Consider the following 25,819-nt stretch of genomic DNA (forward strand, 5'->3'; position numbering starts at 1 on the left):
TCAGCACTTTTGTATCATGCTGAGAATGAGGAGGGGGGAAGATGTTTTTGAAATACGTGGCACGAAAAATCAAGGCCAAACAAGAATACATCTGTTACAGTATTTTAGGCCGACTGTGTGAAACAAACAAAACTGGTTCAAAATCCTGGACATGCGCAAGGAAGAAAAGACAAATAACCACATCCGGGTCATTACTGCCATCTGGTGTTTATAACAGATAACAAAAACATTGTATTGACTGTCTTTATATTTGAACATTTATTAACATTAAAATTCTTCAGATGGGTATTTTTTCTGTTTTAAATGTGTTGTAGGCTTTATAATTGGAAAAAAAGCTCTATGGTTATTTTTTATAACATTGGTTCTGACATATGTCTTTGTTCACTGTACCACAGCCTTTTTCTGAATGAACATAAAAAATAAATAAAATTGGAAACCAAAGATAAGGCAATATACTGAATTAACACAACTGTAACTTAAAACTGCAATTTTGTACGACTATTGACTGTTAAACACTGAATATAAGAATCACTGAAATTAACATAGCCTGAACTGAGATAATACAGCGCAGCATTAAGTCAAAAGCCAAAAATCAACATTAAGTCAAATATAATGCAAAAATGTATTTAATGAAATTAATATAGCTGAGGAGGGTGGGGAAGGGTCATCCTCCAATAACATGAGCCCTTCATGAAGCTTCTGTTATGGAAATGGGTAAACAACCCACTTTAATGTATGGCACCTCGTAACCAAAGGCATGTCTAATCTGTACACTGCTTCTGAGCCACAGCAAGGCATTAATGCACTCTGATCAACTCTTTCTTAATGAACTTTCACCTTTTATTTGAGTCACGAGTGTTTTTGCTGTAGTTGTTCACTACATATTCTTTGATAAATTACAACAGCTCTCAATGTTGTGGAATTAATTTAAAAAACTTGGTATTCCAGATAATACTGATAACTCTAGTTAAACAACAGAACTACTATAACAACAACAAAATGTTATGGAGTAATCACTTTTGATAAAATGGGCTAATTTTAATGACTTAATTTTACTGTAACTAGTTATCTCCTGAGCTTTTGCAATGGGTCTAGTGACAACATGAAAAACATACCTGAACCGCAAAACTAAAAGGTTTATTTCCTTAACGTTTACCTTCCTGTTTATAACAGGAAGTTAAAATACTGAGATTCCTAAATGATTTAGGTAACTGTGTCCTTCATACTGTTTTCAGCAATGCTTAAAACACAAACTGTAATGGCTGGTGAAGAAAGCCAGATCCAATTGATTAGTGTTTGCAAAATCTACGTGCAAAGACATACGCTAACTGAGTTTGTTTCTCACTAGGTACAGTTCTGTTTTTAGCTTTTCCAGACAAGGGTTGAGTTCAAACAGGTATTACCAAAAGGAACAGGCTTTTACAAATCAGCACACATCCTCAAAAATGGGATGAGTTCACAGAAGTTATAAAATAGCAGGAGAAAACGTATACAGGCTTGCTCTGTGTGTTCCCATATCAGGTACACACGTGATGGGGCGGGGCCCACGTTCAAGTACAGAACGTGTCCTGCCCTCTTCCCTGAGCGGTCAGAAGGGATCACATGGACTCGAACTCGTCGATGCGCTGCTTGGTGTTCCCCTGACGGATCTGCCGCAGGGTCTTGTACTTGTCCCGGCCGGCCCTCACGTTCTCGGCGTGGATCAGGTCGTTGGCCGTCTTCTTGGTCTCGTCCCTGGCATTCATCAGCTCCGAGCTCAGGGCCTGAGAGGGGACACAGGGACAGGATCGTGTCTCTTGCGTTTTCATAGTAGCCCGTCAGACCTGGGTCAAATACATGGAGCATCGCGTAGTTCTGGCAGGTCACGAGAGTCAAGCGCTCCGGCCGAATCAGCTGACGGCTCAGCTGAGTGATGTTCGCCTATCACAGTACATTCACTAACAGGGCGGTCTACTTAAACAGCCTCCCTCTACTCATTCGGCTGCTCCTCCTGCATGCAAGCGCTGCACGTTGCTTCGTAAATCCCCTCCACCACCCCAGCTCCATCCCCATGCGTCAAGAATTTGCATTCTCCATTCCTATGTGTTAAGAAGTTGTATTGCTCCATCCTTATGTGTTTAAGAAATTGCATTTGCTCCATTCATATGTGTTAAACTGCTTTGCTGCTGGATCTGTTCTGTGTGTACCCCTCTAGGGGGGGTTTGGCTGCTGGCCTCCCGGCCTTATCCACGCGGGCTGCGTGGTTGGCGGGAGAGCTCCAGAACAGAGCCATACCGCCAAACATAACTGTATTGCCTTTATTGTCAATAAAGTTCTACTTGATGACAGTGGTCCTGACAGAAGTATTTGTTTTGGATTCAAATACTTTTCTATGCATTACTGATCTTGTCTGGTGTATTGGAACCAATGAAATACTCTCAAAAAGTGCAAACCCCGCCTCCTGGTCATATTGACAAGCTCAATTACATTAGGCAAGATCAATAGAGCACAGAAAAAGTATTTGAATCCAAAACAAATACGTATTTGACCCAGGTCTGTAGCCCCTTTAGTTGATGCTTGTTTCTTACCCGAGACAATTTACAAGTAAGTGCATCCAGCAAGGCTTCTAGTACAATGCATGAAGTCACACAGAAATCTAAGAACTGTTGAGAAGATTGCAAAAAGAAGCGCAAATTCTAAACTCTGTATGAAAGCTGTGTGAACTTGAAAACAATGGACGCCTTCGTCAGAAACAGCACTGCGCACATAAACTTTTCTCTAAAAAAACACATCTGCGGCATGCCGGATGATTCCAGAAATTATACACACACAGCTTGAAAACCCTGATTAAAGTAATCACTTTGAGTAAGTGCTTGTCAGTGGTTTTAAATTAAAGGGGTTTGTGGCAGACACGATCATACTTATAATGGAATTTTAATGATGTTTATAAGCAGGTCTGGGACGCTGATGTGCTGCTTCATATTCATATCTGCATTCATATCTTCAGTGTACCCACCGGCAGATTTATGTCCTTGTCCAGGGGGTGGGGGGTTGGGATCAGTGCCAAACGTTCAATTAAATTTTTTTAGGGCCAATCAGAGATGCCAGTAGTTCAAAATCAGCAGTCATAACTCCTCTAATCTTTTAAATGTATAAGTGAACTGATGAGTTACAATGGTCAAACAGTGCAAGTGTTTGGGGAACAGACTGAAAAATACAGCATCTTGTTTCTTCTCTAATGCTGGACCCTTTCTTTAACAGTTCTGTAATAGGCCATTTTACTCTAAAATGGCCCCCTCCACCAAAGGCTCATTGAAGACCTTCAGCAGAGCTTATATTGTTCATCATAACTGTGATTGATCAGTCCTATGCTGCAAAAGCTGCAACTGGTCAGAACCAGATCTCTTAGCGCAGCTGTGATTGGTCAGAGCTAGATCCCTTAGCACAGCTGTGACCGGTCAGAGCCAGGTCCCTTAGCACAGCTGGGATTGGTCAGAGCCAGATCCGTTAGCACAGCTGTGACTGGTCAGAGCCAAGTCCCTTAGCGCAGCTGTGATTGGTCAGAGCTAGATCCGTTAGCACAGCTGGGATTGGTCAGAGCCAGATCCCTTAGCACAGCTGTGATTGGTCAGGTAGGTCATTGAGTCACTGAGCTCAGCAGAGGTCGGTCAGGCCTGGCCGGCGGCCCTCACCAGCAGGTGCTTCTGAAGGCGTTCGTTCTTCTCGGCCTCGGTCATGCGCTCTTCCTCGCTGCGGTCACGGAGAGTTCCGGCAGAGCTGAGCTCTGCACTGGCCTCGGCGCCGCTTTCGTCGTTCTCGTCGTGCTCGTTCTCGGCGTGGACGGGCTCCGCCACGTGGGCCGCCATCATTTTGTTCTTCAGCTCTTCTTTGGTCTTCTCCAGGTCCTCCTGCACCATGGTGGCCTGTGGTGAGAAAACATACGCACATCAATCACCACAGAGGGAAAGACCACACCTGCAGCAATCACCATGGAGGCAAATAACCCACACAGGTCGCACCCACATTAAGCACTTTGGGTACAGAGCACACCCACATCATATATCATGGACAGAAATACAATGCCCATATCTATCACAGCAGAGAACAACCACACCCATACCAATCACAACAAATAAATCACATATATTTTAGTCACCAAAGAGAAAACATGCCCAAACAGGAACCACAGTCTGGTGAATAACAAGAGAGAAATCCACATCCACACCTATTTCCAGAGAGAGGAACCACTGTATGCTATTTCCACAGCCAGTTATGTGCTGCTGCATCTCAGCGTAGGTGTTTACGTCCCACCTGGGATGAGAATCTTAAACCTTCTGGTTAGCCCCAGCTGCCAACAACTGTGTCCTCAATAGTGACTAAAGACTGACTGGTCCTCCAGTGTGGAGAGAAGCTGAGCTATACCCACACCGATGCGTTTGCTCACAGTGAGCGCGATATTGGCTGCTGGTAACTGCATTCTCCCCAGATGCTGTAGAGTGTGGAAAATATCACACTATCCCTCACCATCCCTCTGGGAAGCAGCACCTTCTCTGTCACACAGGAAAGTGAAAATGGGTCTCTTCTACTCAGCATAACACACTCTCTGAGCTTGCTTGATATCCAGAATCAGTCAAGCCGAGTAAATTGTATTACCATTTTCCTTTCCTGTTGTACTGTTTATGCTTTTTAAACATGCCCACAGTACTGTTAAACCTGGACTGGGAACTCAGGTGAAAGATCAATTTCTGGTATGACATACTGAACGCACTTATCATCACTGTCACTGCACTGCCACTGTCAAATAACCATATGAAGTAATATCAATACTGACTTATTTTGCCTTATTTTGCAACATGATCATATGTAATGGTCACCTTGCTCTGGCTTTTATCAGACCTCTATGCTGTGCTCTCTTTTGTACAGTGTGTTCCTGCATATGTGACATCACCCTGCTGAATTCAAGTCTCCAAATGACGTCAGCGTGTCATTACCTTCTTCTGCCACTGGGTGGCCTCATGCTCCTTCCTCTTCTTAGCATCCTCCAGCAGGGAGATCTTGGAGGTGAGTTCAGCCAGCTCTGTGGCCTGTGTGGACAGTGATGGAAAGCTGGTTTAAACACTGTTGATATCCTAAGTGATTATACAGCACATATCAGCACATGGCAAGAGACTGTCACTGAAACTGAAGCCATCCCCTATTGTCATGACAACACGTTGTCATGAGTTCAAGCAAGTGTCACTGGCTTCCTGGAGTTAATAAGTATCAATGCAAGTTTGGAATGCTGTGCAAGTAACTCAAACTCAAGTAATAATATCATTAGACATATCACCCCCTCTCTTCAGTCAATACTGAATCTGGTAGTATTTATTTCATCAAATAGGTTGCTGAAAGCTGAGTGGTCAGGCTGATTGGCCATGTTACGCTGCTTTGCATTGTTATTCTAACTAACAAAGTTAATCAGGGTGATTAGCTATGTTACTCTGGTTAACCATGTAACTCAGGTCAATTACTTACAGTATGCTACTCTGGTTAGTCATATTACTCAAGATGATTAGCCATGTTACTCTCATTAGCTATGTTAATCTCACTAACCATGTTACCCATGTTGCTGAGGCTGATTAGCTATGTTACTCTGACTAACCACGTAACTCAGTCTGATTAGCTATGTTATTCTGATTAACCATGTTACTCAGTCTGATTAGCCATGTTAGTCAGGCTGATTAGCCATGTACAGTAACTTTGAGCTAAGAGGCATCACAGGGACGTCTCTCTACCAGATGCTCCTGGTTCTTCAGCTGGTTCTCAGACTGCTGTAGGAGGGCACTCTTGGCCTCCTCCACAGCCTTCCTCTCCCTCTCCAGCCTCTCCGCCTCCTCATGAGCACGTCTCCTCTCCTCCTCCAGCTCCAATGCCCTGCGTGTCTGCTCCTCCAGTTCTGCATGAGCAGGGACACGCACGCAAGCAGACAGACACACATATGCATTGATGTACGCACCACTAAACTTAGAAGCTGTAGGTGAAGTAGCAGTACTAGTCAAATATTTATAGTATTGAAGAAACACTACAGTAGTGGTAGCATTACCAGAATGCCTTGCGTGTGTGTGTGGGAGTGTGTGTGTTTGTGTGTGTGTGCATGTCAAATAAATGTGCAAATTGTAGTAAGAATAAACAGAAGCTATGTGTTAAGAAAAACTAGTACTATTTCTAGTACTCAGTAGCCATCTGTGCCGTTGATCACTCTTATAATTCCTTGTTATCTGCATTATTACTTTATGTATTAATGTTGTTTGTAATGTCAATCACAAACATGCCTTAGCTGCCGCTAAAGATTAGCCTCACAGCTGACCTTCCTGAGCTTTCTTGGTCTGCTCCTCGATCTGCCTCAGCTTCTCAATCAGCTCCTCCTTCTCATGCTCAATCTTTTCTTTCTCCTTCTCTGCAATCTCTCGCTTCTTCTTCTCATTCTCCAGCAGTGCCCTGCGGAGGAGGGGAGGGAGGTGAAGAACAGGAGGGGACAGAGCAATACACTGGATCAGCGTTTTGGCTTGGAGTATTGCATAACACTGTATGGCACTAGTACAGGTATCAGTTTTTTTTTTTTTGGTCATCTTTATCAGATTTAAATGAGTTCAGTGAACCGAGAAATGAACTTACAACCTTGCAACCAACTTATTATATAAACTTGCAACAGTTTATATAATAAGGCAAAAGTTACTGTTTAAATAGATAATTAGAATCTCTGAATCAAATGAAACAGGAAATGGAAACACTGCTGGAGACTATAAAATCAAAATATTCAAAATGCTTTAGAATGAATAAGCCTCACATTTAACTGTTAGCCAAAAAGTTTAGAACATTCACAGGACTGAATCCAAGGCCAGAATCTCTGAATGTCTGGAACCGAACCGATTCAACCACTGACAGCAGAAAACAGTGCAAAGATGGCAATGAGCAAAAACATAAAAAAGATAATATAATATGAATACAAGATATAAAAGGCTAAAGCCAGGGCTCACTTCTCCATCTGCCTGTGGTGCTTCTCCTCGCGGGCCTGGGCCTTCATCTGCTGCACCTCGATGGTGTCGGGCTTCCTGCGACGCATGTACAGCTCGTGGTTCCCCATGCACAGGGCCAGGACGCGCTTGTTGATGCGCAGGCGCGGGGCGTAGAACACAAAGTCCTGAAAAACACAGGGAGGCTGTGTCTTTCTATCTCTTACTCCCCAATTCACAATTCTGCTTTCAATCCTCCTCTCTCTCTGTCTCCCTTTCTTTCTGTTTCACTGTATCTATCACTCTCTCTCTCTCTCTCATTACCTCTCTTTCTTTTTCTTTCTCTCTCTCTCTGCTTATCTGCACCTTCCCAGAGGTACAGTGGGAGGGGCAGGGGGGCAAGGGGGCTTGGCATCACGGCACGAGACACCGCCATGCGTCACTCTCCACCATCCGCTAACCCGCAACCCCGCTAATCTCTGTTAAGCCGTTGCCACTGCGCGCATAAAGAAGAAATATTTCTCATTTCTAAGTACCCCTGGAAAGAAAAGGGGGCCATTCAATCTAAACACCACTGTGCTTTGCCATTGCGCAACAACCTAAAGGGAGCAATTCCTTTCTTTTTATAAACTCTTACACAATCTTTTTTCCTTAACTTCATTGGTCAATGAATTCAGGATCATGTGTAACAATGAGTCAATCAAAGTAAAGACCAAAGCGCACTTGTGCTGAGACTGAATAACCCCCAGTGTTTGTGTTTGTTTTTATACCGTGTTACCTTAATTCTGTTGTTCATCATGATTTGCCAGAAATTATCCGGGACTGACTGTTCATGTGTATTTTAAAAAAGATATAAAATTGTGAAAATAGACTAAAACGGGAAAAGCAAGCAGGTCAGAGACCACCAGGCAGTTATTATTATTTTATTTTTTTTACCATAAATACACTATGAACTATGATAAATTCAGCTCAAATTACCTTAAATGCAGCACTAAACCACCTGCATTTAAAGAGCTTTTACAGCTCTGAATAGCGGACAATCCGGGGGGGCTTTACTTACCGGCGATTTTTTGTCAATTGGTTTGATCACAAACTTCTTGTCATTGAAGGAAATGTTTCTAATTTCACTCCAGGGGAATCCAATTTTTGGTGTCATCCTGTTTCAAAAGATGACAGGGAATAAATGAACCCATAATAAGCCAATGTGGAGTATTTACCCAAAGAATGCAGAAGGCTTACGTGGACTTTATAAATTCTCTGCCAATGCAATGTTTGTGAAGCTTTTTAGTATCATTGGTTTGAACAGCACAGGAATTTGTACCATATGTAGACAAAATTTTGCTTCTCGAGACTCACTAGTTGGTTCCAGGGCAGTTTGGGAACCGCTGGGTTGAAAGGAGAGTGTACTGCTCCATTCACTCCCATGCTTCACTCACTTGTCAGACTGCTCGTAGATGTTCAGCCCCAGCGCGTCCACGCCCAGCCACAGCTCGGTGCCTTTCTTGTTCTTGATGTTGAAGTAGTTCACGCCGTACATCTCCAGGTCCTGCGCGATCTTCAGATATTCCACCATGGTGTCCTCCCTACCCGCATGGTAAATTATTCAGTTAATCAATTGATGAATCAATCAATTTGTTACCACGGTAAAACATTTAAACAATCAATCCATTCATTATGTGTGGTTTGGTGTGGTGTGTGTGTGTGTGTGTGTGTGTGTGTGGGCGTGTGTATCTGTGTGCATGCGTGTGCATGTGTGAAAGAGAGAGAGAGAGGAAAGAAAGAGTAAAAATTGACATACCTCAGCATGCTCTTGTGTTCCTCATGCCAGACCTGAATCCTCTCCTCCCATTGCTCCTTGTTCAGCTTGTGCTGTTCCAGAACCCTGCCAACAGATGGCGCTGTCACACCCAGTACAGGCACACATCCTTTTGTGGATCCGTAATCCTAAACCATCACTACACATCACTTTGAAAATATTACTAGTATCTAGCAAACTAATATTTGCACAGATCATACCACCTTACATTCAGCAAGATACGATAGTTACAGCTTAATACGTTCACTCCATATTGAGCTCTCATTGGTATACAAATGGAAAAAGCACAGTAATAATGTTGAGAGAGGGGAATGCCCACAGGCAGTAAGACTGTGAGAAGAAGCAAGGGCGACGTAGGACTGAAACATTGGGAAGCATTCTTCAGGGTACAGGTGCAAATTCACTACCTCTGGGGGAGGAGCTTGTCACTGGACAGGTATCCCGCGGAGTGGAAGTCCTTCTTGTAGTCTCCGTACTTGGCCTGGACGGCGTAGGAGGCCAGCAGCACGGCGGTTTCTGGGGGGCAGTAGATGTCGTCGTTGAGGATCGCCTCCTTCACCTGCAGGAAAAACAGCCTCTGTGTGGCCTCCTGAATCAGCTCCTCAGACACGTCCTCCGGGTAGAACTTGGCCCTGAACTTAAACAGCAGCGGGTTCTCCTTCCGAACACCTTGGGCTGTGACCTAGGCAACGGAGGAAGCAGAGGACAGGATGGGTTAAAGGTGAAAGGTGAAGGGTGAGGGATTCAGATCATCACTGCCGTCAACAGCTAACGTTGGCAACATGTAATGTCCGATTCAACAACTGATATCGATAAAACTTACACACCTCCAATTTTACCTGCAGGTCATGTGACCAAACTGCCTTCTTGTAATACGCTCACCTTCTTGTTCAGTTTGAGCCATGTGGAGAAGCCCTTGGTGTCCTGGTATTGCAGTCCGAAGAACCAGACCTCCCGGAGTCCGATCGTTTTCACAATCTGAATGCAGACACATTTCAAATGAGGTTTTCATTTCCGGAGAAAACAAAAAAAAAGTGTTTACAGCCTAAAAAGTTTCTTTTTTTTTTTCAGTCGGAAGTTTATCTTTAAAATATGAAATAAAGGACGAATGCTGACATGAAAAAGGAAAAAAAAAGAATTTTTAGAAATTTTGTAGTCTCAATAACAATAACTGGTCACCTGGCTGACAAGGGAATGGTTTGTAAACTGTGAGACTAAGTACAAATTGAAGGGGTGACATGTAATGAACTAAGCCCTAGACCCTTGGTGGCATGGGTAGGGGAGGGGATGTTGGGGGTGAGTGGCAGTGAGGGGGGAAGGTCACAGGCCCTGATGTTTCAGGGAAAGTGAGGAGTATGTGTCCCAGACTGTTGCATTTGGGAGGTTCAGATGAAGTGAAATGCCATTTGGATGGTGCATCATTCCTGTCTAGTAGCTCTGACGCCCGCAAACATAAAGGACCTTTGTGAAAAGCAGACTCATTCCAAATGCCTTATGTCAACGCTCATTTTGGACAGTGTGCTATTTAAAGAAATCTCTCTGTTGCAGGTCATTTTCTATTGGCTAACTGTCAGCTAACAGTGCCCAGAGCAGATTGCATAGTTCACTTTTAATATATTGCCCATTAATGCCCATGTAATGTAATGTAATATACCCATGGATATTCACCATCTGGAGAGCACCAAATTGAGCACTAACTAGGTTTTTCTGACAGTGAACTGTGATAAATTGTACATAAAGGAACACTGTAAAAACATTAAAAAGATTTTTTAAAGGTCATTTTAAAAACACCAAATTCAAGCAACTGTCTTCACATTAAATTTTACATAATTGTTACATTAATTGTCAGGAACACTCAATAGCAAAAATAATTGCTTTTGCCCTTGGGGAGTCATAGGGTAGCTGGTTGTTGTTTACACCTAAAAATAAAATAAAAACACTCAACTCTTCACTGTTTCAAAGGATCAATTAAATGCTGAGTCACAGTGAAGACAAGCATACCCTGTGGTCCTCCAAGGCAACAGGGAATACCACAGCCTCCACAGATAATCACATGACTTACCTTAACTGCCAACCTCCAATTTGACTCAAGCGTACTGCCAGCTGGAGACTAAGGTAAGTTTATATCCAATCCACATCAACACTTAACAGTACGCTCAGGCCAGTATTGACAAATTCTGCTTTACACCAACAGAAACAATGTTTCCCAAGGCTACGGGGTTGAAAAATGGCAGACGCAACTGTCTGCCGACTTCTCATATGTGCAGGATTTGTGTCTCATGGTGAGTGCTGCCCGGCATGGCTGTTTAAAATGGCATCCCCAGCATACGAACCCTCCATTATTTATGCTGCACACCACAGGGAAACACTTGCCTGTAACAACAGGTCCCTGCTGGGATATGTCAGCCGTACTCTCCTGTACAGTTTCTTCACATCATATACAACGTTACATTGTCTCCAGCAGCTGGACGTTCAAAGCTCTCAGCTCATCGGCACCTCTGTGTTGTGTCTGAAATGACTCAGAGGTGGAGGTGGAGACAGCCGCTGCACACCATCTTAACCCGCCCAGGGCATCGGAAACATTTCGCTTTTCCATCCCCCAGGGAAATGGGGGCTCCGGAGTGGCTCAGACTGCATCTTTTTGGGGAGTGAAACCCGTCTAGATCCTCAGACTGACTTGTGCATGTTTGCGTTAGCGTAGCTTTTGTCTGGCTAAACAAGATGGAGGGTGCCCACACAGCACCAGGCCCCTGTCAGTGGCCTGAAGACTGGGCTAGCAATCGACCAACAATGGTTTCATACGTACAACGAGTCCATTTTATTCCCTGTTTTAGCAGATTATGGAGCTCCATTGCAGCGTTTATAAAGTATATAAAAACATACTGCCTGAAAAGGTTTTATGAACCTCATGTATCATGAAAAATTATTTAATCAAGATAAATGTGGACATGTAGAAATGTCATCATTGATCTGCACAGAGAGAGGAGATACTATGCTTGCTGTGGTGCTACGTGCAAACAGGCCAATGCTTTCAGATTAACCAGGTCACGATCAGGCATCATGAGTTCAGCAACCACTGGCCAGTGTGTACATTAACACATTTTTCCCTCAGCGTTAGGCTCAGGACTATACAATGTGATTCATTAGCTTGTTTCTCTTACACCCACAACAACACTGACCCAAATTCTGTTCAGCCACAATGTACTTTCCTTTTATTTCACAGCAGTCACAGCAGCTTCCTGGCAGTGAAAATACACCCACAGTGCTAATGCAATGATCTCACCCATTATACAGATAAGAGGCATATCATGCAGTATATCTAAACTGAGTGCTGTCCCCTGGGCCTGCATTGCTATTTAAACAGTTTATTGACATTACCCCATGTTCTGAGGCAGAGCGCTGTTTTATTTCTTTATAAGCTATGGTTAGACTGATCTGATTCCATTCTGAACAAGATCAGCAACATGAAATTTCAACGCGGTGCCCCCCCTTCACCATGAAATAAAATCCCACACAACTGCACCGTTAACCTACAGCACTTAAGAGCGTGAAACTGGAGGAAAGGCACGCCTCCCCCGGTCGCATGCGGCGATTCCCATTGGCTAAGCACCGCGATTGGCAGGATGAGGAGAGAATGAGATCATGGAGGCCCCAGAACAAAGTCGTTATTGTCTGGGAAAGTGGATAAGCCTGCCAGTAGGCACTGTGAGGCCCACAGGATCACTACCAGACTGAATGATGCAATGGCCCTGAAACAGCTGGACCGGTTCCCCCGCACCCCTGAGCAGACTCGCCTCGTCTGCAATCCCGTCCCCTCCCAGGCCTCGTGTCCCTGCCCTGGTAAATCTGTTCAGTTCTAAAGCGCAGCTCTCCAACGTCACAGTTATTATTAGATTGGTACTGGGAGAGGGTAAAAGAGTAAGCTTATTCATTTTAACACATATCATTATTAACCAAGGATGAGGTCTGGTTTGTGGTACACAAGACAGCATTTTTCTTCCCTGTTTCACCATTATATTTTCTCTTTGATCATTAAAGCGGCACTGTGGATTCATCTTTAATGAACCACTGAAAAAGGAACATCAGTGTCACTGACTTCAGTGACTAGAGTGTTGTCCACATTGACACAAACCACTTGGTTTTTCACAGATTATATAAATTTACTTCTTTACATTCTTTAAAAAGTTTATTCTCAGAAATATAAGTCCGATCCTTAAGTTTAACTGCAAAAAGGTCTTAGCTTTCTTCCTGTTTTATTGTTTCATTATAACTCTGTTCTTAATTATATAATGAGGATACTGCTGTAGGCAATATCTTTCAAATTAAATGTTAAACCAAGACCCTGAGGTTATTAAAGAGTGTCCTGGTCAAATTCACTCCATTAACTGGCTCTCCACATCTGACCAATTTATCAGCCTCCTTACATCTGATTGGCTGCATAATTTTTTCCATTCCCTTCCCTTGTTCTCCAAGCTCTCACTGCTAAAGAGATTAACTCAGTTCTCAGTTGACCTACCACATCAAATAAAAGTAAATAATGATGACTGAAGTCATTATGTGTACTTAAAGCCATGGTGCTAGGTGTCTGGGGAGTGAATAAGATGCTGGTAAACGATGGACATGCTTGGGCTGGTTCACTGAGCTAACCCAGCTGTGCTCCTGATGATCTTCATACAGCACAGTTTCTAACAACTTATACTGTAATAACTGACCAATAGTGTAGTAAAATGTTGCTCTAAGTGCCACCAAAAATGTAGTAAACTCCAATAATGTAATAAATCATGGCTGGCCAACCCTGTTCCTGGAGATCTACCATCAGCACACCCCAGCTCTAACAAAGCACACCTCATACAACCACTAGTGATCTCATCCAGCTGCTAATTAGTAGAATCAGGTGTGCCAAATTAGGGTTGAAATGAAAACCTACGGGAAGGACGATCTCCAGGAGCAGGGATGGGCAGCACTGTAATAAATCAACAAACTTTACAGAAAAAAAATATCACATTACTGAAATTTATTACATTTTTGTTGGCATATGGAGAAATAATTACATTATTATTTGTTCCAGAGTTTTCCCCACCTTACTTTAAAACATGGACACACCCAGAGCCAGGGTATAAATAGCCAAACTTGCCCATGGGCCTGAAAGCCTGTGGGCACTGCCACCTTCCAGAGTGTGGGTACAGACACTACAGCCCCAAGATGTTAGCATACGCAAATCCTAACCACAGCAGGGGTAACTGCTCATATCTACACTCTGCTGTGCTTCTAAAAGAAAATAACACTTTCCAGATGCAGAAACTAACCACAGATCCAAGAAAGAACACAAACCCAACAAACATTAACAAACACAAAGCTGCAAATCCCTAAGTCTCTAAGCACAACTAATGACAACAAATCTTATTTTAAATTGATTTTAAATAAATGCAATACAACTGCTCTGATACTAGTGCTAACAGTCTGGTGGTAGGAAAGTAGAACAGAGGGGTAACTGCACACAGGAAAACTATTGGAGATGGATTGCAAGGGGCCCTTCAGAATGTTGCAATGGCACTGGCCACAGATCAGCAAGTCATATGACTGGATGCATAGCCAATAACAGATCAGAATAATAGGCTTGTCCTGGGATTCAATCAAACCCAGCAAGCAGAAGTTAAATTAAAGTGGAAATATTCAATAATCCTGAAATGTATGTTAGTTTAATTATGAATTAACAACAATGAATTCACCCTGTTATTCAATAACAACAGTCATATCAATTTGAGATAAAAAGAGACTTTCTTGTTATATATATCTGGGTTCATCTGAAGGGATTAAAAAAGATTTTAACCAAAAAGCACTTTTCTCTTAACATAATTATAGTTTTCATTAATTCCAGGGGATTGTGCAATTTGAAGATTAGTGTCACCATGGAAACAAAATTGTTCCATGGAAAAAAAATTCCCCCTTTCCTGGTTTCTATAAATAGCTGTTTGTCATCCAACAGCAGAATATAGGGTGAGATTAGCATCTGGGGGTGGTTTCAACAGCCGTTTTGCCAAAAAAAGTTGTTCTCACACATGGAGTCACTTTACACAACTTTTTGACTTCACTCCCCGGTGGCTATTAAATCCTTACGTTACATGCATTGTCAGCAGTTATTTTCAGCGTGGTTGAAAACTGTTCTAATTTATCCTTCTTTTTTGCTGTGAAAATGTACTGGAAGAACAAAGCAACATTCTGTAATTCGTTAAATAAAGTTATTCCAACAATAACATCATATTTAACTCACTGTTTAAATTGGCTGATTTAAGTAACACTGCCGTGTTTTTGGAACATAGCCTTCAGGTTCATAAATGCCTGCTCTTTCATTAAGTCACAAGGCAAAAGCTCCCAATGTAAAATCTACGAACTATAGACTTAACAGGCCTCAAAAACAAGAATATCTGCAATGCTTATAAATATTTATGAATAACCAGACTATTTAGCATGACCCTTTGGCTGAGTGGTTCTGTCACTCATCACTCAAGTTCAAATTTCATTTAATTGTCATGGCAATTAATTATTATTAAACAATGTAACAAGATTAACTTAGCATTGCCCACTCAATCTTCAAACCACTCTGCTGAACTGACTTGTGGTCAGCACACTTTGTCTAAAATGAGGCTAAATATGGTTCAGACATGCTTGCTGGACAACAGTGCCATGTTATAAGTCAAGTATCAGTGGCATGAATCTCCTTAATCTTGCAGCTTTGTCTCACACAAAATCACATGCAGGAACACATGCTCACACACACACACTTACATACACACAAAGACACACACACACACACACACACACACACGGAATACATACCTGGTCAAAGAGCTGCTTGCCGGTTGTGCTGGGCTGAATGGCAAACTCCAGCTCGGCATCCATTGTGGTGACTCGTACACTAATCTAGAGACACAACCACAAATGACCATTAACAGAAATACCACAGCCTAACCAACAAACATATTCTTAAGACTGAAATACTTTCATAAATACCTATTTCTCTTTTCCTGTAATAATGTAGGTTGTATTTGTCACATATACATATAAATTGAACATGCATTTTTAAAGTTTTTGTTAGTGCACCCGTTATTTAATGATTTATTTAATTATTCAATGATTTCTTTTTATTTTCATTTATATAGAATATACTACCTTTATGACAAGCATTTATTCCAAAAACCTTTTATTGGCTGGACCACAACAGTGGGGCCAGCCCTACAAATGCAAATGTCTGTGACTGAGTGACTGAGTGAGTGATGAAGTTACATCATTGGTCGGCCGAGTTATGAAGTTACACCATTGGCCGGCTGGATCACGTGTGTTAGGTCCAGCCATATACTAGGTTTTGACCTGGTCTTGTTTTGTTGAATGTATGCAGTTTATACATATTATGCAGTTTCAGATGCTTGAATCTTGATTGAATTTGGTCCTTGCCAAAGTGTTAAAAATGTTAAGATATATATCAGCTAATTCACTAGTTATCAGTTGATCTGGTCTCATTATTGGACCAGCCCAATTTTCACTCTCATTCTTTTCCAGTCAAACAGTGATCAAAGAGGCCACGCACCCAAACTATTGTACAAGCTCTGTTCGGACCCTGAATGCTAAGTTGCTTAAGGAAGTCAATACCTCTAAGAATGTGCAATTATTATGCAGCAGTAGATATATAACACGACAATACATTCAGTAATCAGGGCAGCAGTCTTTTTTCAGTTCCAGGCCCTTACCATTTGAGCCCAGAAATGTGTAAAGAAATACATCTGAATGATTGTTTCTGCTGCTGACCATTTTGCATGCGGTTGCTTGCACTGTATTAACTCGTTAATATGAAGTACGTGTATATGGGGTTTTCTTAATGTTGCGGTGAGGAGGAGGTTCATTCGGGTGATTGGCTGACACACAGGCCAATGTGTCCCTTCCTTAATCAACACAGGATGTTGACACAACGGAACTAGTGCACAACGGAACTGGCGCACAATTGCCAATGGGCTTTCCAGATTGGGAAATAAAGGAAAGGTAGGGATAAAAAAATGTCAGAAGCTATTCTTTTCTGCATCCTACTATTTTTCAGAAGTTCTGCTTGGTTTCCTTTTAGGGATCATGAGATATGTTTACTGTTTTTCCCACATTGACTCTGCCTTTTTTTTTTTTTTTTTGGTTTTTGATTTGGAAAATGCACATTGTGACACACAGTGACAACTTTATTCTAAATGGTGTTATACAAAAAAGACAGATAGACAGGAAGATTGATTGATTGATTGACTGACTGACTGACTGACTGACTGACTGATTGATTGATGATTGATTGATGATTGATTATAAAGTTTGGTTGGAAGACAGACTAGAGTATAAAGAGCATCACAGAACTAAAATTGCCTGGGATCTTTGAAAATTGTCAGCATCAGAGAGGGGTGATAGGTGAAAACATGTCTCACTATGGGAAATAGAGGCTGCATTCAGTCCCTGGTATAGGCTTACTCTGCCTAACCTCTGAGGAGGTGAGTAATGACTTCCTGAATCTCCACTGACATGACCAGACTGAGAAAGGCACACACCTCTGAGGCGGTTAGGGGGTTAAAAATTAGAGCAAACCACCAAGGTCAGGTCTGTAGCTGCACTGACTCAGACCAAAAGCTCTCAGGTGGAGCCAATGCCTTGCAAAGAGCACGGTTAAATGCCATCCTCCATGCCCCTCCAACCAAAGCATCAGCCCCATTAAAACAATCTCACAGTACCGCACAGAAAATGACAGGGTTCTATCCGATATTTTTAAAACACATGAAAAAGGATTTCATAGGTAATACAAAAACAATATGAGATGTGAACTATGTTACCTACAGATATAATAATAAACAAGTTGTTTTATTTAAAGAACAAAATGATTTCACCCAGGCCAGTTACAGCGCAGACGCTCATTGTAGAGTGCATGGTTCTCCAACCCTTGTCATTTAAGTAACTACTGTATCTACTGTTTTTATTCCAACCTGAATAGTTATTTCTTCAGCCTTACCATTTAGTAAACATAATTGTTAACTATATTTAACTCAGTTACAAATTCATTCCTCCACAGTTAACATTCATTGCTACATTTTACCGTAGTTCTAATTAATCTGTGTCATGAATACAGTTACTGTTAATTTATACATTAACATTAATTCTGAAATTCGCAAACACATTTGCAATTCATATCCATTATACATTACACAATACTGTTCACCACAGTAACTGAAGCCTTTAGACAATTTCCAGTCTTAACTGGGTACAAGGACATTAAGAACAAAGAGGGACACAATAAATTTGCTCTCGCAGTCAAACGTCTGACCAGACCACACACACACACACACACACACAGTCTTCACCAAAACTCACAATACCCACACAGTATGAGGTGAAGTGAACGAAAAGAATACTTACAAACATTTCTATGAGTTTTTTTAGTCGTTACTTCTCAGCTGAATTACAGAGGTCCCCCACAGCCAGTCACCAGGTCATATGAAAGCGCTTGCAGTTATTCCCGAGATTACTCTCCCCCCACCCCCCACTCCGCTACTTACTGTCAATTTCATTGCCCCCGTCCAATGGCAGCCCAGGGTGCTAGCCGGGATCAGTCCCGGGAAAATGCACCTTAACCCCAGATCTAGGGGAGGTTCGGAGCTAACCCCTCCAAGCTGACCTTTCCACAGAGAATGGCACACTGCAAGACCTAAACTCCTGTGATCAAATGGAAAAGCTTGAAGGTTTGTGTGTTGTGGAAAACATCTGCATTGAGCATGCCCTCATTGGTACTATGATATGGTACTGCCTGGTTGGGGGGCTAAGTCCACAGACTCCCAGCAGTTTGTGGTGAGGAGTGGGAAGATTGGGAAGGTACAGGGGCACATCTGTCTGAGTGACCTCCATAAACACAAACATAATATCTTAATCTCTGATTTACCATGACGACAAATGATATTGACATTGATATTGTTCAACAGTTAGGAAAAATGGAAAACGCCCAACTTATCGCTTTATATATATATAACTCTCATATTTAGACATGGACGTTAAGGACAAACTGACTGCATCATCCAGATGTATAGTGCATTGAATGAACTATAAATCTGGATGGTTCCAGTTAGGTTCCAGTTACTGGCTTTGGGATGAGGAAGTTGTTGTTGCATTACTTAAACACTGTTATCTGATTTTTTAAATTTTATTTGTTTGTTTGTGTGAGCATGTTTGTGTGTGTGTTCATGTGTGTGTGTGTTTGTTGGTGAGAGTGTGTGCATCTGTGTGTTTGTGTGTGTTTACCATTGTCAGCAGAGCCTCAGGCTTTAACCTGCATCAAATAAAAGGTGCTCACTTGTTGTAATGCATGACATAATCCTCATTCTCTGGTCTTCAAGGCCAAAGAAAAGAATAAGGTGATGACTACATTTGAGCCAGCTTGATACTTCATGAAGCTGTCCAATGAGGCACCGAACAGCATCTCCTTCTCGGCTGTTCCCGTTAGGGGTCGCCACAGCGGATCATCCGTTTCCATCTCTTCCTGTTCTTCCTGTCCTCTGCATCAGGCACCGAACAGCATATGCCTCCCTAAAGCAACTATTCAATCAATCAGCTCCATGTTTTTTCCCAAGCACCATATGACATTATTAAAAAAGCACCTCAGAGTAATGATGCCCTATCCATATCATAAACTTTTCCAGCATGAACTAATTGAACTGAACTATTTTAGGGTTTATGGCACATTTATGTTGCAAATGGGAAAATAATAAGCAATAAGGAAAGATATTTTGTTGCCATGGTGATATCAGAGCATTAAACACCAGATTATGCAAGCTCTTTGAATAGAGCCCTTTTACTGTTGCATAGCAAACTCTTCTTATTACAAACATGTTGTGGCACTTCATTCAGTGGTCAGCAAAAAGGCTTATAAAGATCTTAACAAAGTTATAACATGACTATTGCTCTCTTCATAGTCCAGACGACCAGAAAAAAACAATCCGCTATTAAATAGCAAATGTTAGCCAAGCCTGCTGTGGGGTGGGGTAGAGTTTTGTGGGGTGTGCAGGGAGGTGTTTCTACAGTTTTTAACAAATCCTTCTCAGTTGCTTAGGGGCTGTGTAATTTTCCAACCTATCAGCAGCACAGAAACCTGAGATGCCATTCACTTTAACAAAGCCACTTCCTTCCTGTCGTAATATCATTTCCTGTCTTGGTCAGCTCCAGAGAAAATAAGGTTACAAGGTTAGCAAGTTGTAGAGACTTCAGCCTTCGGGCCCTACATGTCTGTAACATTTTCACTGTCTGTTAGCACAATATACCTATAACATTACCACTGTTTTACACTAATATAGATATTGTGCATTTATCCTGCAGGTGTATATTCTTTCAAGCCATCAGCTTGCAGGATGCCAGCTAGGGTCGGCTCAGAATGAATAAAAAGAGTTAATTTCCGTACGAACAGGGAAAATAGGAATGAGTCCCTCTGCCTGGAACCGGGGTGTGGCACTCACCAAGGGCGGGGCTCTGGAAGCTGTCTATGGGCTTTTATTAGCACAACTGTCGAGACAATACAAATTTAGAATGCCGCCTGCCATTTGAAATAACTGTGTTCTTTTCTGACTGCAGGCACACAGGGAAAAATGAGAACGAAATGATCATAAACGGTCTCCTTGTGTGAAGCAGAATTTACAAACCATGGGATAATTTAACCTCCCTCTCGGGTAGCTGACTAAATAATAACAAGTGTATCCCTGTAACAAACCATTAATTCTACAGGTGTATCAGACGCGTCTGTGACAATGATTATTATGCTTCACAGCATGGATATGGCTCCCAAACTACATAAAATCATATTGAGCCAATATGTAAAAATAAATGCGAGTACACTGGTCTCACAAGGAGACCTCTCGTGGATTTCTGGCACACTGAACATCATTCTGGCACACTGTTTTTGCCCAAGGCAAAAACACCCACTGCCAAAATTTCCCAGCAATGTTTGACACAACAAGAAAGAGCAGTCGAAACAAGGGTGTTGTGTTTTCTGTTCAAGGACAACAGTGACCTTACTTGCTTTCTTTAGAGATACCTTTGAAATTCACCTGAGAACTGACCCTCTAACCTTCTTACTGCAAGCTCAGTTCCGTAACCACTAGACACTGACACGATCCAAAAGAGTCTCAATCAGAGATGTCAAAACAGGTCACGGATGTGTACTCCAACACAACAGTAATGACCCTAATCCTAACGTGAACCCTAACTCTAATTTGACTGCAACAGCACTGACATGAAAGATTCTGCACCTTCCATTCTCAGACGGAATATCTTTAGAATTTCACAGAGGTTTCAGATTAGTGTGTATGTTATAAATAGGAGCAACCATTTATGTCATTTGTTGTCAAATGGCCCACTCCACAGTCTTAATCAAAATTAATATATAAAACAGAGAACCACACGCATCCCTACAAACACACACATTGTATATGCACAAACATGTACAGACGCATACACTCACAATCAGACTAAACATATACTTATGGCACATGCTGACACACACACACACACACACACACACACACAAAGTAAAACTGAATAGCTTTCTTTCCCCCATGTTACACCCTTTTCGTGGAGGTCCGGATGGTTCCCATAATTTGCCTTTTAACAGAGGCTACCCCCTGGAGCTTAGTGTTCTTCCAGCCTGTTAATCTCAGCTTTGCTGTGCATTCCCCCACAGGACTAAGTCCCCACTAACATTCCACCGCCTCTCTACAACGCTCTCTATTGTTGTTTCTTTCACTGACCCTTAGGTGTTCTCTTGACAAATCACCACCATGGTTTTGTACCCTTTTGCAGTCTCAGGTTTTATATTGTAAATTTTGTGTCTTTAGTCAAGACACTGGTGTACAGTATATTTTCCATCTTTACAATGATGCTGCTTTGGCTGATGATGCATTTGACTGATTTGAGCCTTTTTGGGAAATAATCATGCCCATTGCTCGACCCTAATGTAGAAAACCTGAAGATGCTGTTAATAAATTTAATTAATGGGAAATAATTATTTATTGGATCAGCTATTGGCCAAGCAAGTGTGTGCATGAAGAGTGGTTTGGAGAAAAGTTCCAGTGTAAACTTGTGATGAATCCATCAAAAATTTGAGCTATTGAGCTATTGTTAGCTTAATCTTGTGTGAATGCACAAGGAGTTTAATACTCCCCAGTCATTTCATAGTTAAAAAGTGTGAGGCTTTAAATAAATATGCATGGATTAAGTTCAGTACAGAAAATATGATAGCCAACTATTGTCTCACAAATATTTAACCCACTGATAGATAGAAAACATTGTGGCACTTACGTAATTAAATGTTACCAATAATGATACTGTATGATGCATTTGTGGTGTACCAAATTTGACAGGTAATGTAAATGCCCAAACACTATGAATAATCTATGACTACTTTCCCTGTGTAATAAATACAATGTTTACAGTATATTGCTATTATTATCATTATTATTATTATTAGTAGTAGTAGTAGTAGTAGTAGTAGTAGTAGTAGTAGTAATCAACTCAATACAGTACATTTCCAGTAGCTAACTGCTTGTTTAAAGCTGGTTCCCATTGTAATCCCAGTGATTTACTCGTGTTATTTTCCTCAGGTTAAGTGCCTACTGCCAGGACAGTCTTGAGCACATCATCAATTACACATTTATCAGGAACTGACACGAAAAATGTCACAATGTTATAGCTGGGAAATGACACACGTGCTAAATGCATGAAATGTTAGTACAAATTAGCAGTCATTTTGGCAACACTATAACACTTCTAATAATATTAAATATAAATATATCTGCTCTAAAAGTTACATTATGCTGGGTAAAATGTTGCTTTAATCAACTTTATACAACGAGGGACATGATGTGCGGTATGCATGGAAGAGTGAAAGTGAAATGAAAGGCCAGCGTATCCTATGATTCATTTGCTTCGGCTCACAGTTTTTGTTCTTTTTTGGGGGATGTATTTACTTGCGAGATTTGTTCAGTTTACACCCAGCTTCGGGGGACATGTGTGTCAATGTCTCGTTAACAGCAAAGGTTTCTTTGGTGGGGTCCCCCTAAATGTCAATTAATGGTGCTAGCTGTGTGTCAGGTAATCTGGAGCCAGGAAAGAGGCTGACGTAACCCTGGGAGACTTGAGTCACTCTGCGGTACTTTCCTGGAAATCTCCATAAAGGGCAAAGAGGAAATGTGACTATTGGTGCTCTGGGGACCACAAAGTTTTTTTTAGAATCTCAGCAAAGACCAAGCTGTTTCATTGGGCCTACATTTTGGCATTGCGTGGCTACAGTGTGTCCATGGTGGGTGTGTGAATGTGCTGAGATTGCTCTTAATCTGCTGGCATGACTGTGATATAAAATCGCGTCTTTGCTTCAAGATTAAAATTTCAGACATCTGTGTTGTCACAATGCCAAATAGAGGATACAAAAATATAACAGGAGAAAGGTGTGGTACTAAAATCTGTCTTACAGTTTCCTTGTTCCAGTGGCAAGGCACTCACACTCAGAAATGGGTGCTATGAAGGCATTTTCTGTAATTCTGTTATGTATTAGTACTGCCTTTCCTACATTAAAAAGATCAATATAATTGTTGAGTCTGGCATGCCAGTCTATCAGTTCAGTTTTTTTTTTTTTTTTTGTCATAAAACTTCAATACAATGAACTTAAACCATAAAATCATACGTTAATGACTTCTATACTGTAACTGCTAAATGCTCATTGCTTTTAAACATAAAAGGTTCAATGAATTACATTTTTCTAATTTTTTCCCCTATAATTTCTCTGTCATGCTTCAGTTTATGGGTGAGGAAATAATTAATTTATAGATGACACTGCTGAAGAATGAAACAATATTATATTTTTAAAACTCATTGCCCACATAGACTAATGGAATAGGTAGAAGATGGCTAAAAATGTTACGTTTCATTACTGCGTTTTAGTAACACGTGAGAAATGAGCACCTTCATTGATTTAATTCTGTAAATGGACAGTAAACTTCGTATGAAAGTAAGGGAGAGGCTTCACTCCTATTTTGAATTTTGTGAAAGCTTGTGAAAGCATGAGGCGCACCCTCTGTATCCAATCACGTTAAGGAAAACATTTTCTCATTGAAGACACCAAACAGTTCAGCATCCTTCGAAACAATATCGCCAAATAATCTTTGACTGTAAACTCGATTCACCGGCGAAACTTATCTTTTATTTCTTATTAAGGCATGCAAGGAATAACATGGCATACATTTGCATGTACATTTGGTACTTTTGGCTACTTTGGCTCACTATGATAGTTGGAAAAATATAGAATTTACAAACAAGACATATATATTATTACTATTACTATTACGATTATTATCAACAACAATAACATAATAATAATAATAATAATAATAATAATAATAATAATAATAATAATATAGCCCAAATTCGGACAATGTGCATGACCAAGCATTATATTTCCAAATATATTTACAAGTCTATAGACACGAATAAGTACACAGGAGAAAATATTGCAAGACCGCATCCTCGGTTGCAATAACGGTCTGAGAAAAAAATTATCTCTGGTGGACGAAAACACAAAATAATGAATGGGTCGTGCATCATGTACTCACCGTTTTCGGCATTTTAACAGCCTTTAGATATCTCCTCACAACTTCAGAAATCGGAAGATACTGTGGAAACTTCTCAACAATTCTAACTTCTTCCCATCAGTATAGCCCACGCGCATACAGCCCGGACAGTTACTGCCACTGCAAGAACAAAGCTGCGGTACTGCTCTTCAAAATCGAACTGAGCACCTTCAATTCCACAGATATATGTCGCGCATTGGCGATGAGTTTGGGGGTCCTGGGGTCGATTTCCTGTTAACGGAACTGACTGAAAAGCCACACCCAGGCAACGTGCAGCAAGCTGAAGAATTGCGGGCGTGCAGACTCCGCCTGTTATTTCAATGAACTCCCAGCCAGTGATGACAAGTGAGCCATTGAGAAGTTCCACGCTTGTCTGTATTACAACGGGATATTCCTACTATAATGGATGTCGTGACGGTTAAAGATGTGTCATTTTCCGTGTTTTCTATCCGCCTAGAACTGACAGAATTGAATGGTCTTATATTTATCGATCCGATAAAATTAGTTTGCATATTTCATCTTCACAAAACATATTATATGGTGTGTGTATATGTGTGTGTGTGCGTGTCTGTGTCATAGACTATATATATATATATATAGTATAGAAAAAATATATATTTTCCACTTTGAATCGACCTGTCCTCGTAGACACATTGGTGTCTTTATAATGGCCTAGTTGGGTTGAATAGAATAGCACGAGAAATTGGAGTTGATGGGCGTAAGCCCAAAGTTTAGCTTGATCGCTGCAGCTCGTACAAAGAGGAATTCCCCACAAAACCTAGATGTAATACACCAGATCTATTTTTAGACCGCAGTAATTATCATCCAGCTGTTGAGTCAAACTAGCGGCATCTCGCCCCTCCCCGCCATCTAGCGGCTCCCTTTTTCTTTCCTGATGACAACATACTGTAATCAGGCCCCACCCGTCCTGAGTGAGTTACCCTCGCCTCGCCTTTCTCTGGCCCATGACTGGGAACGGAGTGTTTCTCTTCGTTTACGAGCGAACGAGCACAGTAACCAAATTTAGAGATTGAGGCAGTTTACCCTACAGTACCATCAACAGAATTACATTTGTTTCATTCGTGTGAAGCATCATAATGGCTTCTTTGACTTTCATTGGCACAACTCCGGTCCCCATGTTGACAAACACTAATAACACACCCCAGAGGTAATCAGAAGCAAAGAATCAAGACTAGATACTAGAAAGCTTTCTTATACAGAAAGCTTTCTTATACCTGTGAAGCAATTTGTCCCAAACATTATGATGCCCTAAAATGGGGGACTAGCTAAGTGCTGTAATTTCATCTGATGAAACCAAAAGGTATAAAAATACCATTGAGTAAAAGCTGAGAATG

The 25,819-nt window shown here is 41.4% G+C and overlaps 1 protein-coding gene across 2 annotated transcripts; it reads right to left on the minus strand.

The window, feature by feature from the left end:
- Positions 1-191: 191 nt before the first annotated feature.
- On the minus strand, positions 192-24,803 carry LOC118223859 (moesin-like). 2 transcript variants are annotated; one of them, XM_035410867.1, is made up of 13 exons: positions 24,447-24,803; positions 15,625-15,708; positions 9,670-9,765; positions 9,195-9,469; positions 8,770-8,853; positions 8,408-8,554; positions 8,032-8,128; positions 6,996-7,159; positions 6,326-6,456; positions 5,754-5,914; positions 4,971-5,063; positions 3,672-3,902; positions 192-1,763 (listed from the first exon to the last, which is right to left on the minus strand). In XM_035410867.1, the coding sequence occupies exons 1-13, from the start codon at positions 24,456-24,458 to the stop codon at positions 1,599-1,601; spliced, it is 1,740 nt and encodes a 579-aa protein (XP_035266758.1). In that variant the 5' UTR covers positions 24,459-24,803; the 3' UTR covers positions 192-1,598. The 2 variants fall into 2 exon arrangements, with proteins under 2 accessions (XP_035266758.1, XP_035266759.1); XM_035410868.1 differs by lacking the exons at positions 9,195-9,469; positions 9,670-9,765; positions 24,447-24,803 and having other exon boundaries at positions 15,625-15,683.
- Positions 24,804-25,819: the final 1,016 nt, after the last annotated feature.

The sequence above is a fragment of the Anguilla anguilla genome, chromosome 3 (assembly GCF_013347855.1).
Source record: "Anguilla anguilla isolate fAngAng1 chromosome 3, fAngAng1.pri, whole genome shotgun sequence".
Taxonomy (NCBI): Eukaryota; Metazoa; Chordata; class Actinopteri; order Anguilliformes; family Anguillidae; genus Anguilla; species Anguilla anguilla.